A 27,733-nucleotide genomic window follows, 5' to 3' on the forward strand; every position below is an offset into this window, starting at 1 on the left:
GGTATTTAAGCCCCTTCGTTTCTCTTAATTATTTTATTCTTTTAATGTAACGTTTAAAAAACAATATAAAGTAATAAAACTTATCCATAAAGATTACCAGGAAATTCTGTATCAGAATCATTATCATCTCTATCTTGATCTTCATCAATATCTTTTCTTTTCCTACTATAAGCTCTTTTACTGGTTGTTGGAAACACATCAGTTTCACCATGAACCAAAGAATTTCTATATACAAGTAAAGGTTGCCAATCTTCGCCACGACTACTCGGCATTCCCGTTGCTATTCTTCGATCCAAAAAGGATAAAACGACTTTTTTATCTTGTTTTAAAAGTTTATTAGTAAATTCCGACATGATCTCCAAAAAAGGAAGATTCGGTGGAGGTCCAGTGGGATCTTCAACAGTTTCAGCTCCGCTTACAGCGAATAAAATCCCCGCTCGATGTAATGCGGTAATTGCTTCGCGATTTTTAACAGCATCCAAACCAAAAGATAGCGCAAATCTTTTCGCTAATTCTTTTAACGCGAAAAATTCTTCGTGATTTCTCGTAACCCTTTCACCGTTTGTGCTTAAGCTTTGATACATCATACTTAAACTTAAACACATCGTTAAAGCGCAATTAACTTTATTAATTTCTCTTGCTTTACTTAAAGTTGCTTTGATTATGTCGCCGTAATCGTTATAATATTTAACGTAATGTTTAAAAACATCGGCTCCTGCTTTTGTAGGCATTATGTTATAAACAATTAATTTACTGTAGGCGGCTAAAAAGTTTCTTTTTTTATGTAACTCTTCAATACGATGTTCATCTTGATCGCCTTCTTGTTCGGGGGTAAAAACGTATGTTTGAACAAATTCATTTAAAAGTAATTGAAGATTTCGGTCTGGTTCACAAATTAATTCATGCAAAAACGGCGCTGTACTGTGTAGTTGTTCGCTGAAAACTATTAATAAATCGCAAAGGGCTACATAGGCTTCCTCGCGAAGGATTTGGTGAGGGGAAGAACGGATTATATCTTGAGCAGCTTCTATGAATGTGTCTAAATTTTCACGAAGTTCTTGAACACCTTGGTTTGTTAAGCCTCCACCTTCGTGAATTATTTCAAGACTTTTTAATGCCCAAAGTAAATAATAAAAACATGCACTTAAACAATATTTTAAAGCCTCTGGTGGTAAAGAACTATCTAATTCCTAAAAATAATAATAATCAAGTATCATTACTTATATTACGATTTGACATATAAGTTAAGAAGGAATACTATCTTGTAACTTTTTTCTTATTGGTTTAACTCTTTCAATATTGCCGTTTTGAGAGACGTGCGGCTAAACCCGAATGTTTATAGTTGTAGGTCTAATGTTAGTTCTAGTGACAGCGTAAGTGTAAAACTAGAACGTAAACTAGACCTAGAAACTTTCTAGTTCTAGGTCTAGTATTAAGTGTAAGGAGAAACATTTGGGTTCAGCCATCTTAATGCTTCCTTTACTATTCAACAATGATATCCAAAAGTGTTTATGTGGAGAAAAATTTTTTAAATAGTCCAAGAAGATCGAGTTTTTGAGTAGCCACTATGCCGATTTGCAGCTTCTATAGCCGAGATGTATACAGTTGTAATTCCACATTTTCACACAATAACAAAGCAAAAAATGTTTAATTTAAAGGTAATATTAACTCCATACAAGTAATAAGTGGAGTTAGGACTGTTTACCTGTCGGCTATAAATTTGAAAATAGGCTGTAGTTGATCGTTGATAACTGGCAGTTCTGTGAGTAATACGGAAAAAGGCATTTGTCGTCATTTACTTAATCAGTGTTTCTAAGAATTTATTGTGAAAATGAGTGCAACTCAATACCAAGCACGAAAAGGAGTAAAAGGTGGTAAAAACAAGGCGTTTAAAAAAGGTACCAAAAGCTGCAAAGCTCAAAATCGTTATACGCTAGAACAGCCAGTTGAGAACGTAGGAATATCAGCAAAAAAATTGAAGCTATCGGAGGATAGTTATGACTACTGTATACTTTGATCTTCAACACTATTCATAACCTTACCTGAAGTGTGTCGCAAATGCCACAAGCTAGTGAAATTCACCGAAGGCAGTAAACAAGGGTTGGGTTTCAAAATTATGGTTAGTTGTGATGAATATATATATATATAGGGGCACACTATACAGGTGTCCGGTATCTTCCGCATCAGAGCCTTATACGGTTGTAGGATACATTATTCTGCAGCGATCTTTCTAATAAATTTTTTTCGAAATGTTTATAATAACCGCACGGAAACTGTTTTTCGACGTCCAATGGCCAATCGTAAATTAGATTCAGGTAATCGGCCCAACCCTCGGCCGGACCGATAGATAACCTAATAGATTCGACACGGGAAGAGAAATAAACTTTTTCGGTGAATCAAAGTCGTCCGCTTGATTGGACAATAGCGGATGACTTCAAACAGTTCCCGTGCGGTTATTATAAACATTTCAAAAAAAATTTATTAGAAAGATCGCTTCAGAATAATGTATCCTACAACCGTATAATGCTCTCATGCGGAAGATACCGGACATCCTGTATATACACAGTGTCTCAGCGAGACCGGTCATTAGACGATTCTGGGCAAAATAAAAACTTGAGAATTCAGATTTAAGTATTATCAATTGCGTTCTCTTCGACTAAAATATTTTCAGATTTCTAACACTTCCGGTTATACTGGAAGTCGCCACCTACTTTATTTTTTAAATGGAACACCCTGCATATTTTTACAAGTTTGGATTTGTCTGTTTTCAAGGCTTATGAATAACTTTACATTCTGCAATTTGATTCAGCCGTTCTCGAGTTATTCGAATTTTTCTAGAAAAATTGCAAAAAGTAAAGTTATTTATAAACCATGAAAACAGAAATCCAAATATATAGTGTTCAATTTAAAAAAATTAAGTAGGTGGCGACTTCTGGTATAACCGGAAGTGTTAGATATCTGAAAATATTTTAGTCAAAGAGTTATTTTCGCCAGAACCCCAGAAACTTACCAAAAATTTACATTTTGTTTTGTATTTCCGTGTAAAAAAATAAAATATCGTGTCATGTACCGCTATGTGCCGCCATGTGTAGCTAAAATTATTCTAAATGTAGACTCTGAGAACTTGTAAGTTTGATTTATGGTGTATCCTCGTAATAGACAACGTAAGCCTTGACGTCATAGAGATGGGCGGAGCTTATAACGACTCCAAACATTTTTGTTGTTAACTGTGTTGCTAAACAATAAATCACCATATGCAATTTTTCATTAGTGTTAAAATAAAATAAACTATTTTTTTTCTAAATGATAACATTTCAAATTACATTTTTTGGCGATTTATCGTTAGCAACGAAATTGTTTGGAGTCAGTATAAGCTCCGCTCATCTCTGTGACGTCAGACTTAGGCAGTCTATTGTTGATGATTATTAATAATTTTTGACTGTTATTAAGAAGCAAGAGTATCAATTTTTTAATGTTGTTTACAACAACGTAATTTGTTCAGACAGACATTCATCTTATTTATGGTTTTTCTTATAAAAATCACAATTAATTGGTGTTATTTAATTAGTACTAGATCCTAGTAAGTGCACAATTTCCATAGCCAGCCATAAAGAAAAATTTGTTTTTAATAATAGCAGCGCTTTACAGTACAATGTAGCATATTTTATTTTTTTACGCTAAAACTATTATCTTTAAGGAAAAAACTAAAGAGACTACTAAAGACAAAATGTAAATTTTTGGCTCAACTTTGACAGCTCATAACTCTAAAACAAAAGAGTTGCGACCCTATGTTTATAAAAAAAACTTGTGTTATTTTGGAAAGTACTACGTCCTAGTAAAGTTTCCTGATTAAAAACTGAACCACCCTATATATAAAAAGCTGTCCAAAAATTAATAATAAGGCATAAGAAATTAACAAACGGCTGATTTTTGTCATGCATTTATTAGACATTGGAATAAATTAATTTTTTGCTTTTTTGGATTTGTCACTCGCGTTTCAAAAGAGTTATGATCAAATTATCAACACTATTCGCGAGGTATCTGAAACTATTTGTGAAGTCGATGAAAAATGCTGCCCAGCAAGAAAAAGAGAAGACATAGAGTTGATAATGGCGAAAATAATGGAATCACCGTCTCAGGTGATGAATCCTGGCGCAAAAGAGGATTTTCATCATTTTTCGAAATTGTTTCGTTGATAGGATGGTACACTGGAAAATTAGTTGATGTTGTGGTGAAAAGTAAATGTTGTAAGGCAAGCTTGACATGGAAAAGTAAGGAAGATACACCTGAGTACATGGAATGGAAAAAATCTCATGAAACAGTGTGCGAGGCGAATCACGAGGACTCGGCTGGAAAGATGGAAGAAGTTGACGGAGCGACTGAAATGTTTTCTTGCACAAATGAAAAAAATGGTGTTACTTATATTAATATGTGGGTGACGATAATAATGCTTCAATCACGTTCAGAAAAGAATGGGAGCACGGCTCCAGAATCTAGGTGAAGACTAAAAAATTGGGCGGCAGAGATAAATTAACAGGCAAGTTGATTGTTGAACTTACAATTTATTATGGATTGGCCGTACATAGACACTGCAACTCTATCGAGGAAGTGAAAAAAGCTATTTGGGCCAGTTTATATCATAAAATTTCGACCAATGAAAAGTCTCAACATCACTTATACCCGCAGGGCCCAAGATCGTGGTGTGCTTGGCAATTACGAAAAGTAGTTACAGGAGATTAAAATTAATCACGAGCATGATCCAGCAATGGTAACTGAAGTTTTTGAGAGTATAAAACCTATTTACACAGAGTTGAGCAGCGATGAGTTGATAACGCGTTGCTTAGGTGGGTTTACTTAAAACTCTAACGAAAGTTTAACGCAATGATTACTCATTGACCATTGTCTTCAATAACTGTTTCCACTGGGAAAGTTATCGTCAGCTGTATCGTCGAAAAAGGATCAGGAATAGAAGTATGTTAATGTTGAAGGTCAACTGTATGGCCCAGGTATTGCAGTAATAAAATTTAACAGTTGAATACTTGGATCATTTAAGATGTTTTTCGAAATGAGCGACCAACTAGCGCCTTCAATTTTCAACCCATCAATTTCAAATTTCAACTGCAGATTTCTAATGATATTCTCAAGTGAAGTATTTAGAATTTTTTCATTGAAAATATTTTTTTTTCTTCATATTAACACCATTTGTGTAATAATTAATATTTCTTAAAAATCCTACATACTTCTCTACATTTAGGCATGCTCTTCCATTTTGGCTTTTTCTTCTAGATGAAAAATTGCGACCAGTAGGTGGTCGCCCATGCAGATCAACATGTTCCATTCGTTAACAATAATTGTACTGCCGTTTTGTTTAAAATAAAATAAAAATAAATATGTTTTCTTTGAATAAAATTGTTCTCTGTGACTTTACATACACATGTCTTACCCATGACTTTGTACACACAAGTTAGTATTACCCCTTAATTAAATTTATAAACTAATTTCTTTTTACCTTTACATCTTGAAATAAAGAATCCCATAAACTCCACTGATTCAAATTATGCGAAGCATAAAACAACGCAACCTTTTTTAAAGAACTGACCACACTAAAAATTTCATCAGTATTCGGGGTTTCTTCCCCCAATAATAAATTTCTCCAATCATCAATAGCTTCTTTATAAGCCGCGACGATCATATCGATTATTGTCGATCGGGAAACATCGCATCTTGTATAAATTGAATGACCCTCAGTGCAAAGTATTTCTAAAGTTTTCGCACAAGTTTCTAACACCTAAATATAAGGAATAAAATTTTAAAAAAAAAATCCACAAATATCAACAAAAGATTAATTAATTTTACCTCTGGTTCATGATGTACTTGTGCGATGTGTTTTAACTTAGCTAATAAAGCTTGGAGCGATCCTTCTTGTCTTCCACTGGTGTAAAGATCTAAATCAAAATATTGTGGAATTGCTAAAAGATTCGCTAATTTTTCTGGATCTGCTGAATATTTATCAAGTAAAGGTGGAAGAGTTACAATAAAATGTTCCGTTAATTTTTGTTTATCTTCTCCAGCCTAACAAAAAATGAAAATTAAAAAATTATATATTTATTTTTATTTTTAATCAAACCAGTTTAATTTCTCTCAAAGAAGTAATTTTTCTTGTTGGCCCTCTTCCAACCGGTGCTTCCCCCGTAGCGGCTTGTTTCACACAACAAACCATAATTTCAATTAAACTTGTTTCTTGTCGATTATCTAAAGGTTCCTCCAACGGTCCAGGTTCTTCCAACAACAAATCAGTCATACACTCCCAATCTTTCATCATTGTATTTGATTCAATTAATGAATCAACTAAATATGCAGCATGCTCATGCAATTCCGATTCAATAAAAAATTGAACCAAATCCCTTATAAACGGCGTGTTCGGTAATCGTCTTTTACCCCGTTTTGTTTTCCCTGCGTCCATATCGGTTGGTTGAAACAACCTTTCATTTAAAAACTCTCCAGCAGCTTGAGCGACAGCGCGATGAGAAGAATAAACCAACTCATAGACATGTTCGCAATCCTTGTCAGTTAAAATTTCATGATGATGTTTTAGAATTGAAATAACCAATTTAACAGCTTGAACGGCGACGTCGTATTCTTTATCTAAAGTCATCGCGACAATTCGATCTTTGAATTTGTTTGTGAAAAGTTCTAATTTTCCTTTGAGTTCTTCGCTAGCGTAAAGTGGTTGTAAAGCTTGAAGACATCTCAATCGAACCTCACCGACTTTATCGTGTAAAGTCCAACCAATATATTTTAAATACGAATCATCTAAGAAATTCGCGTGGAATTTGTGCATCCAAACCCCAATTTCCGACATCGCAATAGCTCGAATTTCAGGTAAAGTATCGCGATAACGATGCACAAATACTGATTTAAACATGTACGTTAACATGTTTTTAATTTCATCCATATTTTCTTCAAGTTCTTGACGTTTTTGTAACAGTGATTCTAAACGATCACTCGCACGTTTCTCGCGGGTTTTTTGCCTTTCCGCTTCGTATTGTCTTTGAGTGTTATCTAAGTTTATTGAGACTGTTAAAGCTACATCTACTAATGCTGTCATTAGTTTCATTGCACCTAATGTTGCTGTATGCCGAAATGCGCGAACCTAAATTACAAAGAATTTTAATTGGAAAAATTCAAGAATCATCATGTTGCTTAAAAATCGACGAGTCTTTTTTTAATCGATGTGAAATGATTAAAAAAAACACGTTAAAAATAAAAAGACAGTGTGGAAAAGTGTAAAACATATCGAAGAACCACACTAAAGTTTCGATCACAAAACGTGACGTCACAAGCAATGTTAACCATGCATTTTCCTATTAAACCGGTCAACACCTAACCTACAAAATGTTTATTTTATTGCCACGTACAAAATCAATCTGATAAACTTAAAAGTAAAGTTATTTTCACTAAACTAGGTGAGATTACAATGTATCTTTTCGGATGAAATACCTTTGTTTTACTTAGGTTTCAATGCATAACGACTGACTACCTGTCGTTAGATTGACTATGTATCAATAGATTGTGCATCAATAGACTGTTTATCAATAGACTCTGTATCAATAGACTCTTGTGTTAATACTAGAACTAACACTACACCGACAATTAGAAACATTCCTATTTAACCACACGTCTCTCAAGACGGCTAAACCCGAATGATTCTAGTACTAGGTCTTGTGTTAGTTGTAGTGATAGTGCTAGTGTAAAATTGGAACTAACACTAGACGTAAAACTAGAAAGTATCGTTTAGCCGTGCGTCTTCAGAATGTTTCCAGTTCTAGGTCTAGTGTTACTTCTAAAAATATGCAACATAGTGATATCTTATGCTAACTAGCGCTACCTACCACTGTCTTCACTAGAACTAACATTAGACCTAGAAACATTCGGGTTTAGCCGTCTTTAGAGACGTGCGGCTAAACCCGAATGTTTCTAGTGAAGACAGTGGTAGGTAGCGCTAGTTAGCCGTCTTTAGAGACGTGCGGCTAAACCCGAATGTTTCTAGGTCTAATGGTAATGCTAGTGCAATATTACGATGGTGGGCAAAGTTGGTTTGATGAGCCGCATGCGGCTCTTTCTTTGTTTAACTGACTGTGTTAATAGATTGTGTGTCAATTGATTCAAAAAGCCACACCGACTGAAATGGCTTTATTTACTATCTACTTACTCGCGTGGATCTGAATGTTAACGTAACAAACCCACCCTTTGCTCCATGCCCAACCCGACATTTGGGAAATTTGCACTAGTTTAAATGTTAATTAACTTGACTTAAGGTCGTATTTCTATACAAAATTCTAAAATAGATCAGTAAACTAGGTGGATCCGAATGTAAGATTTTTTTTCAACAAACCCAAGCCAACCCAGAATTTACAACCCACCCTCTGCTCCATGCCCAACCCGATATTTGGGGAATTCGCACTAGTTTAAATGTTAATTAACCTAACTCAAAGTTGAATTTTTGCACAAAATTCTAACATAAAGAGGTAGGGGTGTGAGGCATCAGGTATAGATTTTAGTTTATAGATGGTAAACAATGACATTTTAGTCGTTGTACGTCGAAAACCTAAGAAAGTACCGTATTTATACAGTTTATTACCGTATTTCACCCGAAAATATGCGTTTTAACCAAATGTGCTGCGAAAATACACTGCCTCAATAAATTATAAAACTTCTACAAAAAAAATTAAAGAAAATACAGTAATGAAAAACTTGTTAGGATTGATAAAGAAACGTAAGGAATTCGAACTGTAACATTTATATCCAAATTGAACGTTTATGGGATTTATAAAAAAATAAATACAAGAAAAAGCGTAAATTATACGCACAACAAGTCTCCATACACCGGCTACCTTAGATTATTCTCCCACTAGTCTTAATTCCCTAGATGCGTATGTACTCGCAAAGAGACTGAGACTACTGTAGTTTGATATCGTATTCGTGCCATTCAATTTTTGGATATTTATTAAAAATGAGTACAAGAAACCGCCAAATTTCACAAAGCATTCGAGATTTGATTGTTAGTTTACGAAAAGATGGGAAATCACTAGGTGAAATTAGCAAAACTGTAAAAAAAAAGCGCGTTCGTCAGTGCAGTATATTATAGAAAATTACAATAGGACCGGGTCCGCAAAAATAAAACTTCGTGAAGGTGTCCTAGAGTATTGATTGAGTGATCGAAATGAAGGCGCACTATTAAATAAAGTGCGTGAAAATCCTAAGATAAGTGCTTCCAAAATCGCTAACGAACTAAATTCTGTATCTCAAAGGACAGTAAATGCACAAACAATTCGAAATATTCTCCACAGAAATGGATATCATGGCCGCATACCTAGGAAGAACCTTTATATTACAAAAGAACCGTAAAAACCAGCTGGAATTTGCAAAAAAATACATTTCTAATGACGATGAATTTTGGAAATCAGTAATTTTTAGTGATGAAACAAAAATTAATTTATTCCATTGCGATTCGCGCACAAAAGTTTGGCGAAAACGTAACGAAGCATTCAAACGAGAAAATTTGAGCCCAACAGTTACATGTAAATTGAAGGAGAAGATTGTTATCGTTAACTAAGAGATTACATTTTGATATAGAAATAAATGATTTGTTAATTATTTGACATGTCTTCTGATGATGGTTAATACCGAAACCGGTAATTTTCAGGTAAGCTATTGGACGTCAGCTTTGGAGCACTCTAGAGTCTCGCCCGCAAGCGACCTCGGCGATTTGAGGCAAAATCGTTCATTTTATATCTTGATAAAGATATAAAATCTCTTATAAGAAAACTTTTACCCTCAAACCGCCGAGGTCGCTTGCGCGAGAGACGCTGGATCTGATGAATCAATACAAAATCCTCAGATTTGGAAGATGCGAGCGCCTCGCCCGCAAGCTACCTCGGCGAATGAGGCAAAATCGTTCATTTCATATCTGGGTAAAGATATAGAGTCGCTTATAAGAAGACTTTTATCTTCAAACCGCCGAGGTGGCTTGCGGGCGAGACGCTGGATCTGATATATCAATGCAAAATCCTCAGATTTGGAAGATGCTAGCGCCTCGCCCGCAAACGACCTCGGCGATTTGAGGTACTATCGCTCATTTCATCGTTGACGTTATTTCAATAGTTGACCAAGCAAGTATGCAAGTTCCAGAAAATAAGGAAGAAAATAGAACAACCTTGAAGAACCAACCCTAGCAGAAAAACCGTTTCCATTAATTTAATCTTATACGCATATCAATCTATAAAAGAATGGTTAAGATAACAAAAGAAACACTTTGTGTCAGAGTTTCTTTACGTGCTTCTTTATTGTGGGCAAATACTAAGGTACAAGTACAAGTTTAAGACTTGGTATAGAAATTAAGTTTGAAATGTTTCTGGTCTATTGCAAGCAACATCTAGTTTATGTAGAGAGTAGATGTGTTCTTCAAGCACTTTTTAGCCCTCTGGCAGCAGTTACTACTCTATTTCAAACAATATTTAGCCTTTTAAGGTAAGTATCAAAATATGGAGGTGGTAGTGTTATGTTATGGTGGTGTATGTCAGCTGCTGGTGCAAGCAATTTGACATTAATAAATGGTATCATGGATAAACGATATTACCTTGATATTTTAAAAAATAATTTATTAGAAAGTGCTAGAAATTTTGGGATGCGAGATTATTTACTTTTCAACAAGACAATGATCCCAAGCACACGGCAGAAATTGTGCGCTTATGGCTGCTGTATAAAGTTCCTCAGCAATTACATATCCCTCCACAATCCCCAGATCTCAATCCCACAGAACATTTATGGGATGAAATACAGCGCAAAATACGACAACACCCCATAACAAATTTAAACGAATTAAAAGCGAAAATAAGTGAGGAACGGGGCAAAAAAGATCCCGCTGTTACAAAAAATTGGTGGCTTCAATGCCAAGGAGATTAGAAGCAGTTACCAAGAGTAACCAAACTAATTATTAAGTGTTTTTTTTTTAAGGCTGTACGGACTTGTTGTGCCTAGAATTTACGCTTTTTCTTGTATTTATTTTTTTATAAATCCCAAAAATGTTCAATTTGGAAATAAATGTTAGTTAGAATTCCTTAGGCAACCAATATCACAGTACTGTGATATTGGTTGCATACTTTCAATGATGACGTCAGGCCGAAACTTTAAAGTGATTTTTCAGTAAGTTTTACACTTAAAAAAAAATCGATTTTTAAGCAACATAATGATTCTTGAATTATACCATTAAAATTATGATAGGAATTTTATGAAATATTTTTTTACCTGTGAATCTGATAATCCAGTTAACAAAGAAATAACGTTATCCATTAAATACTGATCATAAATAATAGAATATTGACATTGTTTAACCAAAGTTTGCACAAAATCGCAAAAATTTTGTCTAAATTTTTTCCAACTTTGACCAGCCATAATCAAAGGGTACTCTCCACTTTCTTCATCAAATTCCTCGGTCATTTTGCGAATGATACTGGCATGTTCCATAGTACTCTGCATCTGCGGCGTTATCCTACCTTTACACCCGGCAGCATTAATAAAAAATTGCATTAATGAATTCAAAGCTTGCTCCCTATTGGTTTTATAACTTTCAATCCAATCATCAACGATACTTGTTAAACTAGATTTACTTGTCCGAATAATATGATACAAAGCAGTTTCATCTTCGCCTGAACCAGGATGTTCAACATGCTGATTTTTACGACCCGGTGGTCGTCCACGGCCTCTTCCACGTCCCGTTGTTGTTGGATGAGGTGGTGAATGCATGGCGCTCATTATCGGGGGAGGCGCAGTGATACCTTTTGCTTTCGAACGAGTTATTCGGCGTAATCCAGGTGTTGGAGGGGACTCGAACATGCCATCTGAGGAAGAATTACCACCTTGGTCACCATAATTTTCCGTATACATACTGTTATGACCATAATTATCTTGATCTACCGCTGGAGTCATGGGGCTGTCGTACTCGGGGGGCGGCTCGTCCATCCGAATCCGTTTTCCACCTCTTCTATGCATTTTTGGACGCGTTTTTAACAACTTTTTAGACAATATGGTATTTTTTTAGATAATTGTTTAGGTGTAAATACATAAATTGTAAATTTTGACAGATACAGTTAGGTTTTGTTTGGGAGTGAAGTTTCAGTGAAATACTACCAACCTATTTTCTCAGTTTCTTTTATTTAAATAAATTTGATTTAAATTCATATTTTTATAAAAACATCAACTTATAATGTTTAAATTAAAGCCAATTTTTGATTTAAGAATATTAAAACTTAATTAGGAATCGATTCTTAAAAGAAAATTTAACATCTAGGGATTTTTAAAAATAAATCAAGATTGTCACTTTAACACATAACCTATAAAAAGAAAACACATTTTTATGTTCGATAAGCATGGCAAGTTCAATGTTGAGTGAGGCCCAATTACAAGTTAAATTCATTACAAAACAAGAACAGTAAATATTCAAATTATCTAATTAAATTTAAAAACTAATTGTGTCAAATTAACTTGTAGGTATGCTGTTCCGGATGTTCCATTCTCTGTTCCAACAAACATCGACGTTAAATCACTAAACAATTTAATAAATAAATTACTAAAAGAACATTCAGATTTCCTAAAACGACTAGATTTTGATTTTTTGGTTTGTGGAGAGCTCTTAAGAACCCCTTTAAATGAGCATTTACAAGAAAGAAATGTATCCATCGAAACGACTGTTGAAATTGAATATTTATTGCGTACGCCTGCTCCTCAACCAGAAGATGCTTTATTACATGAAGATTGGGTATCTGGGATACATGTAGCAGATAAATGGTAAATTTCTATAACAAATAATATAATTAAACTAAAAAAATAACAAATTTGATTTTGCAGGGTGTTAACTGGTTGTTATGATAGTACAATAAATTTATGGACTGTGAAAGGAAATCATACTGTTTCATTAAAAGATCACACAAATATAGTTAAAGCTGTGTCTTGGGTTAAAGAAAATGATCCCACTGGTGGGTTTGTAAGTGTTTCCCATGATTTAACTGGAATTTTATGGCATTGGGAACCTGGTGCAACTCCTGAAATTGTTTCTGTCCTCCGTGGGCATGAAAGAGGGATAGATACTGTAGGAATTAGTCCTGACACTAACAGAATAGCTACAGGAGGTTGGGATACTCATTTAAAAATATGGTCAACATTGCAACATGATAGAAATGAACTTAGAATGGAAGATGAACCACCTAGCAAAAAAACTAAAGGAAATTCTATTAACCAGACACCTCTACATACTTTAACTGGTCATAAAGAAAGTATTTCTAAAGCTCTTTGGTTAGATAATGAAAATATTTGCACAGTTTCTATGGATCATACAATTAAAATTTGGGATGCAACGTTGTGTGGTTTAAAACGTGAAATGATTGGTCAAAAAGCAAATCTAAGTGCAAGTTGGTCTACATTATCAAACTCTTTATTAGTAACATCAGCGGATCGTCATATTAGATTGTATGATCCTCGAAATGCTGAAGGTTCTGTTTGTAAAGTGACTTATACTTCACATAAATCATGGGTCACCTGCGTGGCTTGGTCTCAATATGATCAAAATTTGTTTATGTCTGGAGGACATGATGAATGTGTTAAAGTTTGGGATACAAGAAGTCCTAATGCACCTCTTTATGATTTAACAGGGCATGAAGGAAAAGTTTTATGTGTTGATTGGTCAAATCCAAAACATTTAGTTTCTGGTGGAACTGATAATAGTGTCCATATATTTAAAAATGTACATTTTAATGGTTGATGAAATTATGATATGTTTAAATAAAAGTGTACCTCTATATAATAATTAGTTTTATTTGTATACACACAAACCCTGAAAACATTAATGTTGTATCTCAAAGAGGGTTGTATAACAAATGTTTGGTTTAAGATTTAAGAAAGTTATCTATGTATCAATTTATTAAGAACACTGCTGGTGTAAAATAAAACAACAACAAAAGAATTGACGTAATTTCCTAAGAACTATACAGTATAAAGTTACAATTGACGTAAATTCATAAATGACATCATTTGAAAGTGTACAATACAGCATTATTAAATCCCTAACCCATAAAGTACTCTGCCTACCAACATTTCTTTTTCTTAATTAAGTATTAGTACTTGTTTATTTAAAATATAGTATATTTTATTGCAACAAACTGTTGAAATATTAATAACAATCTTATATTATTGCAAATTCATGTTTGTGCATCTGTTTCAAATAGAAATAACAAATACCCCAGATTTATATTTAGTAGACCGCCCCGTTTGTGGTGCGAGTTCCCGGCAGCTTTTCTTCTTGCTGCCGAGGCAATTATGTCTTTTAACATCGCGTCCATCACAGCCATTCTGAATCGTTACGACACTCGACGCCGCGCACGGAGATACGCGTAAATTGCTCTAGAACGACGTTACCCGCACCCATCTCTCACCCAAAACTCACACTCATCTCTCGTGTACTGGATCTCTTTGCCGGCAAGTCCTCGTTACAAACGAATTTATTACTTTCAAACGACATGCGAAAACGTTATGGGGTGGATAAAAAATAGTATTTTTAGGAAAAAGGAAAAAAACGAATTGCAAGATAAACGGATATGAGTTTTGGTTAATGGTTTGTTTGATCGTTTCCGGTGCTAGTTGATGTGATATGACATGAAAACGACGTTTTGAATCATCATCCATCTTTGTTGAGGGTTTAAAAATAAAGTTGATCCATTCTCATTCATTATCTCTTTTTTTAGACATGTTTGTTTAATGTAGAAACTGTTAATTTCCAGTTCGTGGGATAATGTTTATTTTCTTTTTTTCGTGAGAGTCAATTTAAAGAAGATAATTAATTATAATTAATATGACTACAGTTTTTTAATTATTTTTTGATACCGGTTTGGGTTGAAGGGGACTTATGCAACAATGTATATCTTTATTGATAACGATGCAACGAGCTATAAAAGCTCTGGCAAAGCATACATTTTTAAGGTATTTCCAAGATAGGTTCTCTCCAAGATTGAAATTCGTTTCAATAATGTGTTACTAATTTGTTTGTAATTGTACCATCGTTCATGAATAATTTATAACGTTTAGGCACTATTTAGGCAGTTCAGTTAAATTTGGTGCAACATATTACCATATACAGTAACAGATCATTTCATTTTGATTATTACCATTCTTCATCTGATTCTGAGGGAGTAAATACATTCTAAAAACTGATCGTTGTATAATGAGGTGAAACGCATTTACCAAAATTTAATAACTATTAAGGTCAATATGTAAAAAGAGCTTTGTGCTTGCCAAACTTGTGGATCTTGGATTTGATGATTGTGTAGCAATGGCTGAAAAAGAATCAGATGTCCACTAAAGAATAAACTGAAGTACCCAAAAGCAAACTTCTTCCATAATGCATAACAGAGACTGAATTTAGTTGTTAATGAGTTATGGTCAATTCGGGAAATTCAAAATTGTTCTTCAATTGTTAATAAAATCATTGTCAAAATACATAAGGCCCTTGAAGATCGTGCTACGAATCCAGATAGTAAACAAGAATGAAAACTGAACTATAATTGACAGCCTGGTATTCAAGCTACATTGTTGTCATGGTCATAATAGCAAATAATAATTTATTAACAGAGCCTGTGGTCAATGGTTTAGGACAAAAGTTGTAGTAAATTTTATTCTTAACAATATTACTCTCGTTCACTTTTGCTCTCAGATGCATCAATCTCAAAAAAATACGAAAATATGAAAATTTGATGAATTTTTTGCTTTTTCATGCTATTAATGGCAATACTCGGCAAATGGACCATATTGCAAAACTTTTAAAACAAAAGTTATAGCAAATTGTATTTTTAATAGTTTTACTCTCTTGTACTTTTGCTCTCGGATGCATAGATAGTGAGAAAATATGTAAATATGAAAATTTGATGAATTTCATTATTTTAATAGTTATTAATTATATGATTTAAGAATCGGAGCATATTACAAATAAACTTTTAGAAGTAAAGTTGTAGCAAATTTTATTCTTAACAATATTGCTCTCTTGCACTTTTGCTCTCAAGCGCATAGATATCGAGAAAATATGAAAATATACAAATTTGATGAATTTCATGGTATTACTAGTTGTTAATGATAATACTCGAAAATCGGAGCATGTTACAAAAAACTGTTTAGAACAAAAGTTGTACAAAAATTTTTTCTTAACAATATTGCTCTATTCCTATATAAATATTGCTCTAAGATGCCTCAATATCGAAAAAATACGAAAATATGAAAATTTGATGATTTTTTTGCTATTTCAAGCTATTAATGGTAATATTTAGGAATCAGAGTATATAATAAAAAAAACTTTTAAAACAAGTTATAGCAAATTTTATTTTAAACAATATTACTCTCTTGTACTTTTGCTCTCAGACGCATAGATAGTGAAAAAATATGCAAACATGAAAATTTGATGAATTTCGTTATTTTACTAGCTATTAATTATAAGACTTAGGAATCGGAGCATATTACAAATAAACTTTTAGAAGTAAAGTTGTAGCAAGTTTTATTCTTAACAAGATTGCTCTCTTGTATTTTTGCTCTCAAGCGTATAGATATCGAGAAAATATGAAAATATACAAATTTGATGAATTTCATGGTATTACTAGTTGTTAATGGTAATACTCGAAAATCGGAGCATGTTACAAAAAACTGTTTAGAACAAAAGTTGTACAAAATTTTTTTCTTAACAATATTGCTCTATTCCTATATAAATATTGCTCTAAGATGCCTCAATATCGAAAAAAATACGAAAATATGAAAATTTGATGATTTTTTTGTCATTTCAAGCTATTAATGGTAATATTTAGGAATCAGAGTATATAACAAAAAAAAAACTTTTAAAACAAGTTATAGCAAATTTTATTTTAAACAATATTACTCTCTTGTACTTTTGCTCTCAGACGCATAGATAGTGAAAAAATATGCAAACATGAAAATTTGATGAATTTCGTTATTTTACTAGCTATTAATTATAAGACTTAGGAATCGGAGCATATTACAAATAAACTTTTAGAAGTAAAGTTGTAGCAAGTTTTATTCTTAACAAGATTGCTCTCTTGTATTTTTGCTCTCAGACGCATAGATATCGAGAAAATACGAAAAAATACAAATTTGATGAATTTCATTGATTTACTAGTTGTTAATGGTAACACTCGGAAATCGCAGCATGTTACAAAAAAATTTTTACAACAAAAGTTGTAGAAAATTTTATTCTTAACAATGTTGCTCTCTTTCACTGTTCCTCTCAGATGCATCAATATCGGGAAAAATATGAAAATTTGATCAATTTTTTGCTTTTTCAAGCTATTAATGGTAATACTCGGGAATCGGATCATATTACAAAAAAACTTATAAGAGAAAAGTTGTAGTAAATTTTATTGTTAACAATACTACTTTGTTTCAGTTTTGCTATCAGATGCGTCAATATCGAGAGAAATACGAAAATAAGAAAATTTCATGATTTTTTGCTTTTTTAAGCTATTAATGGTAATACTCGGGAATCGAATCATATTACAAAAAAACTTATAAGAGAAAAGTTGTAGTAAATTTTATTGTTAACAATAACTTTTGCTCCAGATGCGTCAATATCGAGAGAAATACGAAAATATGAAAATTTGATGAAATTCATTGTTTTACTAGTTGTCAATTGGCAAATTAGCATGTTACAAAAAACTTTCAGAACAATAGTTGTAGAAAATTTAATTTTTAACAATATTTGTCTCTTGTACTTTTGATCTCAGATGCATAGATATCAATAAAAGAGGAAAACATGAATATTTGGCGAATTTCATTGTTTTACTAGTTTTTAATGGTAACTCTCGGGAATCAGAGTATATTACAAAAAAAACGTTTACAACAAAAGTTGTAGAAAATTTTGTTTTGAACAATATTACTCTCTGGTACTTTTCCTCTCAGACACATAGATATCGAGAAAAATACGAAAATATAAACATTTGATGAATTTCAGTTAGATTTCTTTTAATTATTTTACTTGAAACATTATCTTTAGTGTAATTGAATCCGCATACACTTTAATATAAGTACTTGAATATACTTTAATAACAAAATGAAGTCCTGTTTATTCAAAAAAGAAGTTGGTAGAAAATCATACCAACAACTTTTTTGGATGCTGTTTACAATAACTTAATCGCCGAGACAAAATTTAGATTAGGCCAAAAAAATTGTAGTTCTCCTTGATGAGTAAAAATATAGATGAAGTAACTCAAAAATTGTCTTTTATATATGTATATATATTTATTTTTAAATGTGCAATAAAACTTTTGATGTTAAACACAATTTCTAAATGATTGGGATGTAACAGGACATGCTTAAAATGCCCATATCAATGTAACATTTATGCTATTATATCCAATAATGCAATGAAGGCAACGTATAATCGAGGTTCATCGAGAAAATATAGTAATAATAAGAAACTTCGGATACAATCAAAGTTATTTATTTATATTTGGTATCGGTGCTACATATGTTTCGAGTGGAAAAAAGTCAAGTTTTTTAAGTGAGAAGTTATCAAGAATTGTTTCTTCGAAAAATATTGTTGAGGTTAAGAAACCAAAAACCACTCTATTTAAAAAATATACAACGTTGTTCAAACAAAGCTTAAGAAACCATCAAAACTGAAATATATTATTAAAATAAAAAAGGAAAACTGTTTTACTTTTAGTAAAACATGCCCCGGATTGGATTTAATAACCAAAAAACTACTGAGACAACTAAACCAAGAAGTACATAAGTTAATCCGTAAAATTTTGAATTTCTGCATGCAAAACCTTATGTTCCCATCAACATGGAAAAAGCTACCTATATCCCAATTCGGCTTCAAACAGAAACAATTAACAATTCATCACGAACCTACATCATCGAAAAAGCGCGATCTTGTATGTATGTATGTAGAGAGGAGTGCGTAATTTTTACGCGCACTTAGGCCCCAGTGGGCCCCTTCAAGCGCGATCTTATTTCTAGACATAAATAAAGCCTTTGACACAGTCTGGCACCAGGGCCTTCTATACAAGATGGATAAATTAAGAATACCTACATCCTACCTGAAAATTATAGATGAATATCTTCGTGACAATCCCCAATCTCACCTACCAACTCATCGAGACACCAACTATATTGATCCGGATAGCTACATACTTCAATATGCAGATGACACAACACTAATATCGTATGGCAAAAACGTTCAAATAGCAATAGAATCACTCCAGACGCTATACAACAACATATCATCATGGTTCCACAAATGGAGAGGCACCCCCAATCCGGACAAATTCGAACTATTGATATCAGAATCACCGATCAACCCCAGCACATCAATTACAAAACCTACAAACTTGGTCAAATATTTGGGCATAACCCTCGACAATAAGTTGAAATTCAAAGCACACTACAAAACAATACAAACAGAGGTAACAAGATGAGCAAAACATTTAGATAATTGACCTACAAAGACGTAAAATCGGTGACGCAGATTTATAAAAGTATATGCCGACCACTCCTCGATTATGGACGTCTCACAACTATATGTTCCGATGCTATATGTATAAAATGTTTACGAATTCTGACAAAAATTAGACACCCGAACAATCCATTCCACAACATAAACGATGAGGATCTATATTCAAGGACGGAAATAAAACCAATCTCAGAGAGGTATAAAATACTGAAAGAAAAATTCTCTAAAAATGCCGAGCAAGACACCCTACATCAATCAGATGTGCAGATGTACATTATACGAAGTACTCAACATAAATTCACAAACATAAATATACTGACCGGCGAGACGATAGCAACAAACCGCTCAGCAACAAACTTTTTCCTTTATATTTCCACCTACTTCTAGGGCCCATATCTTTGTTATCTAGAAAGATAGCGAAAAACTAAGCACACGGTTGGAAAATGGATTGTGCAAACGTGTGATCACGGTGAGTCACACATCGTTGGAAAGAGCAGGAAATTTCTCATAAGCTGAATATAATTGTAGAGTTTTCTCCCTGTCAAATAGGAAAGTTATTAATGCCAGAAATATTTGCGTGTTTTCATCGGTAGGGGCTTTTTCAGGTGCGTTTTTCTTACAGACGCCGGCAGATATTGCCGGACGAAAACTCGAAATAAGACAGGCCAAGGTTAGCTCTTTTCGAATATGTAATAGTAAACCATTTGTTGAATTTCCTTCTGATAACGGCTGCACAAAGCCTTGAAGTGGGGCAATTTTGAGGTGATTTAAATGTAGTGTGTCGTTTCTTATTTTTTTCTACTCTTATTATTAATATATCGGCGGACGAAAACATGGTTTAAGATATAGAAAAGACCAAGCTTTCCAACCGTGTGCTTAGTTTTTCGCTATCTTTCTAGATAACGAAAATATTGGCCCGAAAAGTAGACCGAAATACTAGGGAAAAGTTTGTTGCTGGGCTGATAAACGATTGTGCAAACGTGTGATTGAGATGTGTTATATACCGATGAAAAGAGCAGAAAATTTCCCATAAGATGAATATAGTTCTAGAGTTTTCTCCCCGTCATATAATAGAGTTATTGACCCAAGCGTGGTTTAGCTGCGGCAAAAATTCGTGGCAGTGCGACGTTTCTTATTTTTTCTTGCTCTCATTATCAACATATCGGCGGACGAAAACTCGGTTTAAGATAGAGAAACGACCAAGCTTTCCAACCGTGTGCTTAGTTTTTCGCTAGCGTTATAAATAAGAAAGATATCCGTCCGAAAAGTACATAGATGGAAATATAAAAGTAAAGTTTGTTGCCAACTGTAGGCTCCTTTTCAGGAGCGTTTTTTTTTACGGACGCCGACAGATATTGACGGACGAAAACTCGGAATAAGATAGTCCAAGGTCAGCTCTTTCCGAATATGTAAACCATTTGTTGAATTTCCATCTGGTAACGGCTGCACAAGGCCGTGAAGTTTGGTAATTCTGAGGTAAATTGAATGCAGCGCGACGTTTCTTATTTTTTCTTGCTCTTATTCAACATATCGGCGGACGAAATCTCAGTTTAAGATAGAGAAAAGGTCAAGCTTTCCAACCGTGTTTTTCGCTATCTTACTAGATAACAAAGATATGGGCCCTAGAAGTAGGTGGAAATATAAAGGAAAAAGTTTGTTGCTGAGCGGTTTATTGCTATCGTCTCGCCAGTAATATACTGTTATTTTATAATTAATGTAAGCGGAAAGACCCTATAACGGTCGATAGCTGAATAAAGTTATTATTTCTCTTTTTAGTAAAACTGTTGACGTGTATTACAAAGAATGTACAGTGATGCAGATAGAACCAAGATAAACGTTATGGACAGAGTAAGAAAATAATTTAGCTTTGCCATGCGGCAGATTTATGGTTTCAATTAATTTTCAATAACAAATTTCTTGCGAAGAAATAGGCTTCAAATGTACAGGGTGGGCAAATTTGGGTGTTATTATAGGCTATCTCAGAAACTATAAGAGATACGAAAAAAGTAGGTGCCATGTCCCGGTCTCTTTTTTCGAGACTAAGCCAATCCCGCAAACACCAAACCTCTATCTTCTTTTGTTTTTAAGTTATAGCCAAAAAGTCAAATTTTCGTGATTTTAAAAAATGCTCATATTTCGTTTATTTTTGAAATTAGAGAAATGGGGTTGATACGTTCTTAAGACACTTTTTTAAGTAGAATATATTGCCGTTGAAAAGTTTTAAATATACTTGATGATTTTTGAGATATAACACAAAGTTGTGTTTTTTTAAATACAAACTATACTTGATTATGATGTTAAAGAAAAGAGCATATTTTTAGCTTTCCAATGATGTATCGCACGCATGATGTTTCTGCGGAAAATAAGCGTTAATTTTCAATTCGAAAATAGTAAGCGCGAATGTTCAAAATTTTGATTATAGTAGGCGTGTCCGGACAGTAAATACTACCTAGTGGCTACAATATATGGTTTTGCACGAATATGACAGAATAAAGTTGGTTTTGTACCATTATTCAGGATAAGTTGGTTTTGTACCAACGAATAAAAACTTTGAATAGTTAATTTAAATTTCTCAGCATCTTATCGCTGACTTTGTTCACCAATAAAAAATGATTAGCATTTAAAGTTTGTTTATTAAAAATACAAGAAATGTATTAATTAATGAATAATTAAATATGGACAACTTCAGGAACTAAACAGTCATAAACTGTCACCTTCTTCTACTCAACTGCAACTGCAACAAATGAATGAAATCTTCGGTAGTATTTTCCCAGTTTTCCCCAAACATAAGATGTAGAAGTTTTTTGATATCAGCAATCTTTTCTTTTGAAATTGGGTGAGATAGAGGAAAATTAGGAATCATAAACTGGGAGCGGACTTTCCATTGAAACACCGTTTGAATGGGGATATGAAGACTTATGTATCATCTTCAAAGCGGACTCCAATATATTCTATATTTAATTTTATCGTTTTATTTAAAGATAATGCGGAACTTCTTAAACGGGAAACTCGTTTCGCAAAATTCATGAATGAAATGACAAGTAAACTCACGTTGCTATAGTAACTAAGTAGTATTTAGCGTTTTCCTCGCCTACTATAATTAAAAATTTGAATTTTAATCTTTAATATTTTAAAAATTGAAAAATAACGCTTATTTTCCGCAGAAACATCATGCGTGCGATACATCATTGGAAAACTAAAAATATGCTCTTTTCAGTAATATCATAATAAAGTATAGTTTGTATTTAAAAAAATACAACTTTATGTTATATCTCAAAAATTATCAGCTATGTTAAAAATTTTTCAACGACAGTATATTCTACTCAAAAAAGTGTCTTAAGAATGCATTAACCCCATTTCTCTAATTTCAAAAATAAACGAAATATGAGCATTTTTTGAAATCACTAAAATTTGACTTTTTGGCTATAACTTAAAAACAAAAGAAGATAGAGATTTGGTCTTTACGGGATTGGATTAGTCTCGGAAAAAGAGACCGGGACATGGCACCTACTTTTTTTGTATCTCTTATAGTTTCTGAGATAGCCTATAATAACACCCAAATTTGCCCACCCTGTACATGGATTGATTAAATATTATTTACATCTTATACATTCAATAAGGTAATAAAAGAACTCGATTATAAATATTAAGTACAGAAACGTTGTCTTCATAAATGTTAAAAAAGGAAGAATTGCAATTGAAAGAAACAATAATCAGGATTCCTGCATTAAATCCTTGTTATTATAAAAAATCGCCGAAATAGTTGACTGCAGAAAGTTAGCCCCCCATTTTTGGATTTTTAAATTTTTTATTGTTGTTCTAGATTGTTCTAGAGTTGTTCTACATTGTTCCAAAGCGGCAAATCAAAAAAATAAAAATTCGCGAGAAAACCGAAAAAACAGGTTTGTTTACTAGCCCCCCATTTTTGGAAAAATCAAATTTTCTTTGTTGTTCTGGGTTGTTCTAGTTGTTCTAGTTATTGTTCCAGAAAATCAAAATTATGGGATACAGCATTACGAATTTATAACTAAAAATAGGTTTGGCCGCCGAAATGTCTAGTTGATTGCTGTGACGATAGTTTTTCTATTATCAATTCCATATTACAAATATATACTTATTATAGCTAACGCAATTTGGAACAGCTATTATTTTCACTAGAACAATTCTCTAAAGGGCACTTTACTCTTTGAAAGTTAAAATTTTGGAAATTTCAATCAGTAATTCTTGTGTCAGCGGTTTTATATTACACAATAAGGATTAAAAAGCATAGAACAATCTAAAACAACTCAATTAAATATTATTTAATGACTTACGAAAAAAATCCGTACAAGTTGAAGAAGCTACTGAAATAAATGTACAAATATGCATATACACTCAGCAGCAGAAGTCTGCGTACAACGAACGTAGTATGCTTTACGCGGTAAAAAATAGTGATAATCTAATGCGATAAACTTCAACTCATATTTTTTCTGTATTATCTAATTTATTAACAAACTATAAATCAATAAAATATAAACATTACTTAATAAAAAAAATTTAAACTAAAAATACTTCAAATAATGCCTATGCAAAAATCTGCGTACAGATCAAGGCGACTTCTATAAAAAATATATTAGTAGGAGGTCGGATAACCCTTACGTTTAATGACCTCCCTTAAACGTTTCGGCATGGATTGGACTAATTTCTTCGTGTCTTCCCTAGTGATTTTTGCCCATTCGTCAATCATAACACTTTTTAGCACTTCCTTCGATGTTATATTATGTTGACGAATCCTGCGTTCCAATAAATCCCACGAGTCTTCAATCGGATTTAAGTCCGGTGACTGTGGGGTTGTTTTCAATTGTTTTGGGGTGTTATATAGCAGCCAAAGTTTGGTATTGTGGGCACAACGTTTAGGGTCGTTGTTTTGTTGAAAAATGTATTCGGACCCCAAACACAAGTTGTCGGTGCTTGGCTTCAAATTTTCCTTTAAAATGTCTATATATAGTTTATGGTCCATTGTGGATGTTATAAATGCCAATTTTCCTACTCCTTTGGCGCACATACATCCCCAAACCATCACTACACCACCTCCATGTTTTACAGCAGCTTTTAAGTTTTGAGGATCAAGAGCAGTACCGGGTTTTCTCCACACAAGTTGTTTTCCTTTAATGCCGAAGATGCAAAATTTACTCTCATCTGTAAAAAGAACCTTCTCCCAGAACTCTATAGGCTTATTTAGGTGTGCTTTAGCAAAGGCGATCCGCTTCTTTCGGTTGACATCTGATACAAATGGTTTTTTTCGTGCAACGTGACTGGTAGTTGGCCTTTCATAATATTCTTCTCACTGTATCTTTGCTGATTGTCTTATGAAACTGCTGTTGTACATTTTCTGCTATTTTTGTTGCTGTCAGCCTAGGTTCTTTTCGTACCTACTGCACAATGCTTCGCTCCTCTCGGTATGTTAGAAGGGATGGTCAACCCGTTCGCGGTCATGAGACGTAGTCTCCAGTGTTTTTGTAGTTATTAATGACTCTCTGAATAGAGGAATGTGATCTGCCTACAGTTGCTCCTATTTCTCGTAGAGTTTTTCCCTCTTTCCATAGCTTTACAATAATCTTTTTTTCTCCTACTTCAATTTCTTTTCCTTTCGTCTCCATTCTAACTTTTAGCTTCCAATTCTTTACTAATGCAATTGAAATCAACTATTTTGTTGTTAAAACCGGAAACACCTATTTACAAAACCGGTTTACACTAGTCTATTTTTCCATAGGCATTATTTGAAGTATTTTTAGTTTAAGTTTTTTTTATTAAGTAGTGTTAATATTTTATTGATTTATATTTTGTTAATAAATTTATATATTGTTAACATGCAGAAAAAATATGAGTTGAAGTTTATCGCATTAGATTATCACTATTTTTTACCGCTTAAAGCATTCTACGTTCGTTGTACGCAGACTTCTGCTGCTGACTGTATGTTTATAAATGAGCAAAGTGATGTAACCATATTATTCTATGATATTAGTTTATTTACATAATTTAGTTTATTTAGTTATAGGTTACCTTAGAATAAGTTATTGTACTGATATAGTAATACTGATCGAATAGTTATTGTATTATTTGTTAGTTTAGTTTATTTATTAATTTATTACTTAGTTTATACACTTTAAATCGCAACTTATGTTTTACTATTATAAGTTTAAAGAGAAAGGTGAGAAAGGGAGAAACTTGTGATTTTTAGAAAATTAGGATGGTCAGATTATTCCATATTTTTTTAGTTTTTTAAAACTATTATTACATTAAAGGTTGGGTTCACTGATTCAACAAAATCTGTCCGATATCACAATAACTGAAATTTAAGGTTTTTCTAGTGAAAATAACAGCTGTTCTGAATTGTTTTAATTGTTGTAAGTACTAATTTTTAATATGAAACTTTAAAAGAACAGTGATTAAATAAACATTTTAAGTGCCTAGAACAACAAGAACAATTTAGAGCAACAAAAAATATGTGATTTTGCAAAATTAATATCCATGTTAAACGTAAAACACATCTAGTACAATTTGAATCGACAAAGATTGAGTTATTTTAGATTGTTCTATATTTTTTAATTCTTGTTGTGTAATATAAAACCGCTGACACAAGAATTACTGACTGAAACTTCGAAAAACTTTAATTTTCAAAGAGTAAAGTGCCCTTTAGAGAGTTGTTCTAGTGAAAATAATAGCTGTTCCAGATTGCGTTAGCTATAATAAGTATATATTTGTAATATGGAATTGATAATAGAAAAACTATCGTCACAGCAATCAACTAGACATTTCGGCGGCCAAACCTATTTTTAGTTATAACTTCGTAATGCTGTATCCCATAATTTTGATTTTCTAGAGCAATAACTAGAACAACTAGAACAACCCAGAACAACAAAGAAAATTTGATATTTCCAAAAATGGGGGGCTAGCCAAAAAACCCGTTTTTTCGGTTTTCTCGTGGAGTTCTTATTTTTTCGATTTGCCGCTTTGGAACAATGTAGAACAACTCTAGAACAATCTAGAACAACAATAAAAAATTTAAAAATCAAAAAATGGGGGGCTAACTTCCCGCACTCGAAATAGTTGCCAGATAATTCAGAGAACGTAGAGAACGAAATAAATCGGTTAATTGAAAAATAAAAATATGTAATTTAATAGTTTTAAAATTTTTGTTTGATTGTTATTGAAAATTTAATTATTATTTCAAGTTAATTAACCCGTCGCTGGTTTCGTCTCGCGTTTCGAAACGCATCTGCCGATGACGGGGCCCTTCCTGTTTCACACAGTTTCTTCCCAAGTCGTCTTACGCCCCCTCACTCCGCGTCCGCGGCTCTCGTTTATTATTCCACCGGCAACACAAATCTTCTTCATCGCGAGTGCAAAGCCTTTTCATCTCCGTCCACACCGATAATTGCCGTACAGATCATGGCCTGTCCGCGGGAAATCGTCTGAAAACTAACGGCTTACGGCCACTTTAACAAACACTACATTTATTATAACCCAAGAGTCTTTAATTGTATCCCGACTAACAATCGGAAGAAAAAAAACTTCTCTTCCGACAAAAAGGAATCCGTCCGTTCCGAGTAGGTGAGAAAGTGTCGCAACAACCTGTTCGGGGATGTCACATCTGGTGTCCAGATGAAGATCTTCAAGTTCCGCGTTTGAGACATTTTTCGTATTTCCGCACGTTCCCCACGTTTCAATTCGAAAACCGAAGCCAGATGTCGAAATAAACCGACGAAGAAAACCCCATTGTTTCTCTCGGGGGACGTTTTCAAAATAATAAAATGTTGAATGACTTTTACTGGAGTACGTGTCATATCCTTTAAAAAAATTTAGTCATAAAACTTTTCTGAAGGGTTTTTAAAAACGGTTGGGATTGAAAATTATTTAAGAAAACGCACGATTTGCTGTTCATCAAAATTATTTTTGTACTACGAAAACTACTGGTATTCCATGAACGTTTTTTCTCGGGAATTCATAGTTTAACGTTTTATAGATGTCACGTTTCGGGGTTTTTGGGGATAATAAAAATAAAATTGGAAAAACCCTATTCAATACTATTTTCTATATTACCTAATTGTTAATTAATGTTAATTGTTGAACATTTTTCAAGTATTTTTAATCTACTTAGGTCCACTTTTACTATCCTCTTTAATTTACTTA

General features: G+C 33.2%; 2 protein-coding genes across 3 annotated transcripts; one reads left to right on the forward strand and one right to left on the reverse strand.

The window, feature by feature from the left end:
* Positions 1-18: 18 nt before the first annotated feature.
* LOC111416536 (stromal antigen) lies at positions 19-12,166 on the reverse strand. Of its 2 annotated transcripts, XM_023048590.2 has the most exons (6): positions 11,958-12,166; positions 11,308-11,900; positions 6,128-7,153; positions 5,857-6,072; positions 5,510-5,788; positions 19-1,190 (listed from the first exon to the last, which is right to left on the reverse strand). In XM_023048590.2, the coding sequence occupies exons 1-6, from the start codon at positions 12,049-12,051 to the stop codon at positions 81-83; spliced, it is 3,318 nt and encodes a 1,105-aa protein (XP_022904358.1). In that variant the 5' UTR covers positions 12,052-12,166; the 3' UTR covers positions 19-80. The 2 variants fall into 2 exon arrangements, with proteins under 2 accessions (XP_022904358.1, XP_022904357.1); XM_023048589.2 differs by having other exon boundaries at positions 11,308-12,166.
* A 206-nt stretch (positions 12,167-12,372) lies between these two features.
* Positions 12,373-13,861, forward strand: LOC111416545 (ribosome biogenesis protein WDR12 homolog). Its single transcript, XM_023048600.2, has 3 exons — positions 12,373-12,490; positions 12,550-12,846; positions 12,907-13,861. The coding sequence occupies exons 1-3, from the start codon at positions 12,429-12,431 to the stop codon at positions 13,814-13,816; spliced, it is 1,269 nt and encodes a 422-aa protein (XP_022904368.2). The 5' UTR covers positions 12,373-12,428; the 3' UTR covers positions 13,817-13,861.
* The last annotated feature ends 13,872 nt before the right edge of the window (positions 13,862-27,733 follow it).

This window comes from Onthophagus taurus, chromosome 6 (genome assembly GCF_036711975.1).
Source record: "Onthophagus taurus isolate NC chromosome 6, IU_Otau_3.0, whole genome shotgun sequence".
Taxonomy (NCBI): Eukaryota; Metazoa; Arthropoda; class Insecta; order Coleoptera; family Scarabaeidae; genus Onthophagus; species Onthophagus taurus.

What these genes read in the sequence shown, in the direction of transcription:
- LOC111416536 (XM_023048589.2), bottom strand. Translation starts at nt 12,051, where the DNA reads ATGCATAGAAGAGGTGGAAAACGGATTCGGATGGACGAGCCGCCCCCC. An exon ending in CTTTGAGAGAAATTAAACTG is followed by an intron (nt 6,073 to 6,127) that starts GTTTGATTAAAA and finishes ATTTTTTGTTAG; the next exon opens with GCTGGAGAAGATAAACAAAA. An exon ending in AAGTACATCATGAACCAGAG is followed by an intron (nt 5,789 to 5,856) that starts GTAAAATTAATT and finishes CCTTATATTTAG; the next exon opens with GTGTTAGAAACTTGTGCGAA.
- LOC111416545 (XM_023048600.2), top strand. Translation starts at nt 12,429, where the DNA reads ATGGCAAGTTCAATGTTGAGTGAGGCCCAATTACAAGTTAAATTCATT. An exon ending in TTCATTACAAAACAAGAACA is followed by an intron (nt 12,491 to 12,549) that starts GTAAATATTCAA and finishes ATTAACTTGTAG; the next exon opens with GTATGCTGTTCCGGATGTTC. An exon ending in ATACATGTAGCAGATAAATG is followed by an intron (nt 12,847 to 12,906) that starts GTAAATTTCTAT and finishes TTGATTTTGCAG; the next exon opens with GGTGTTAACTGGTTGTTATG.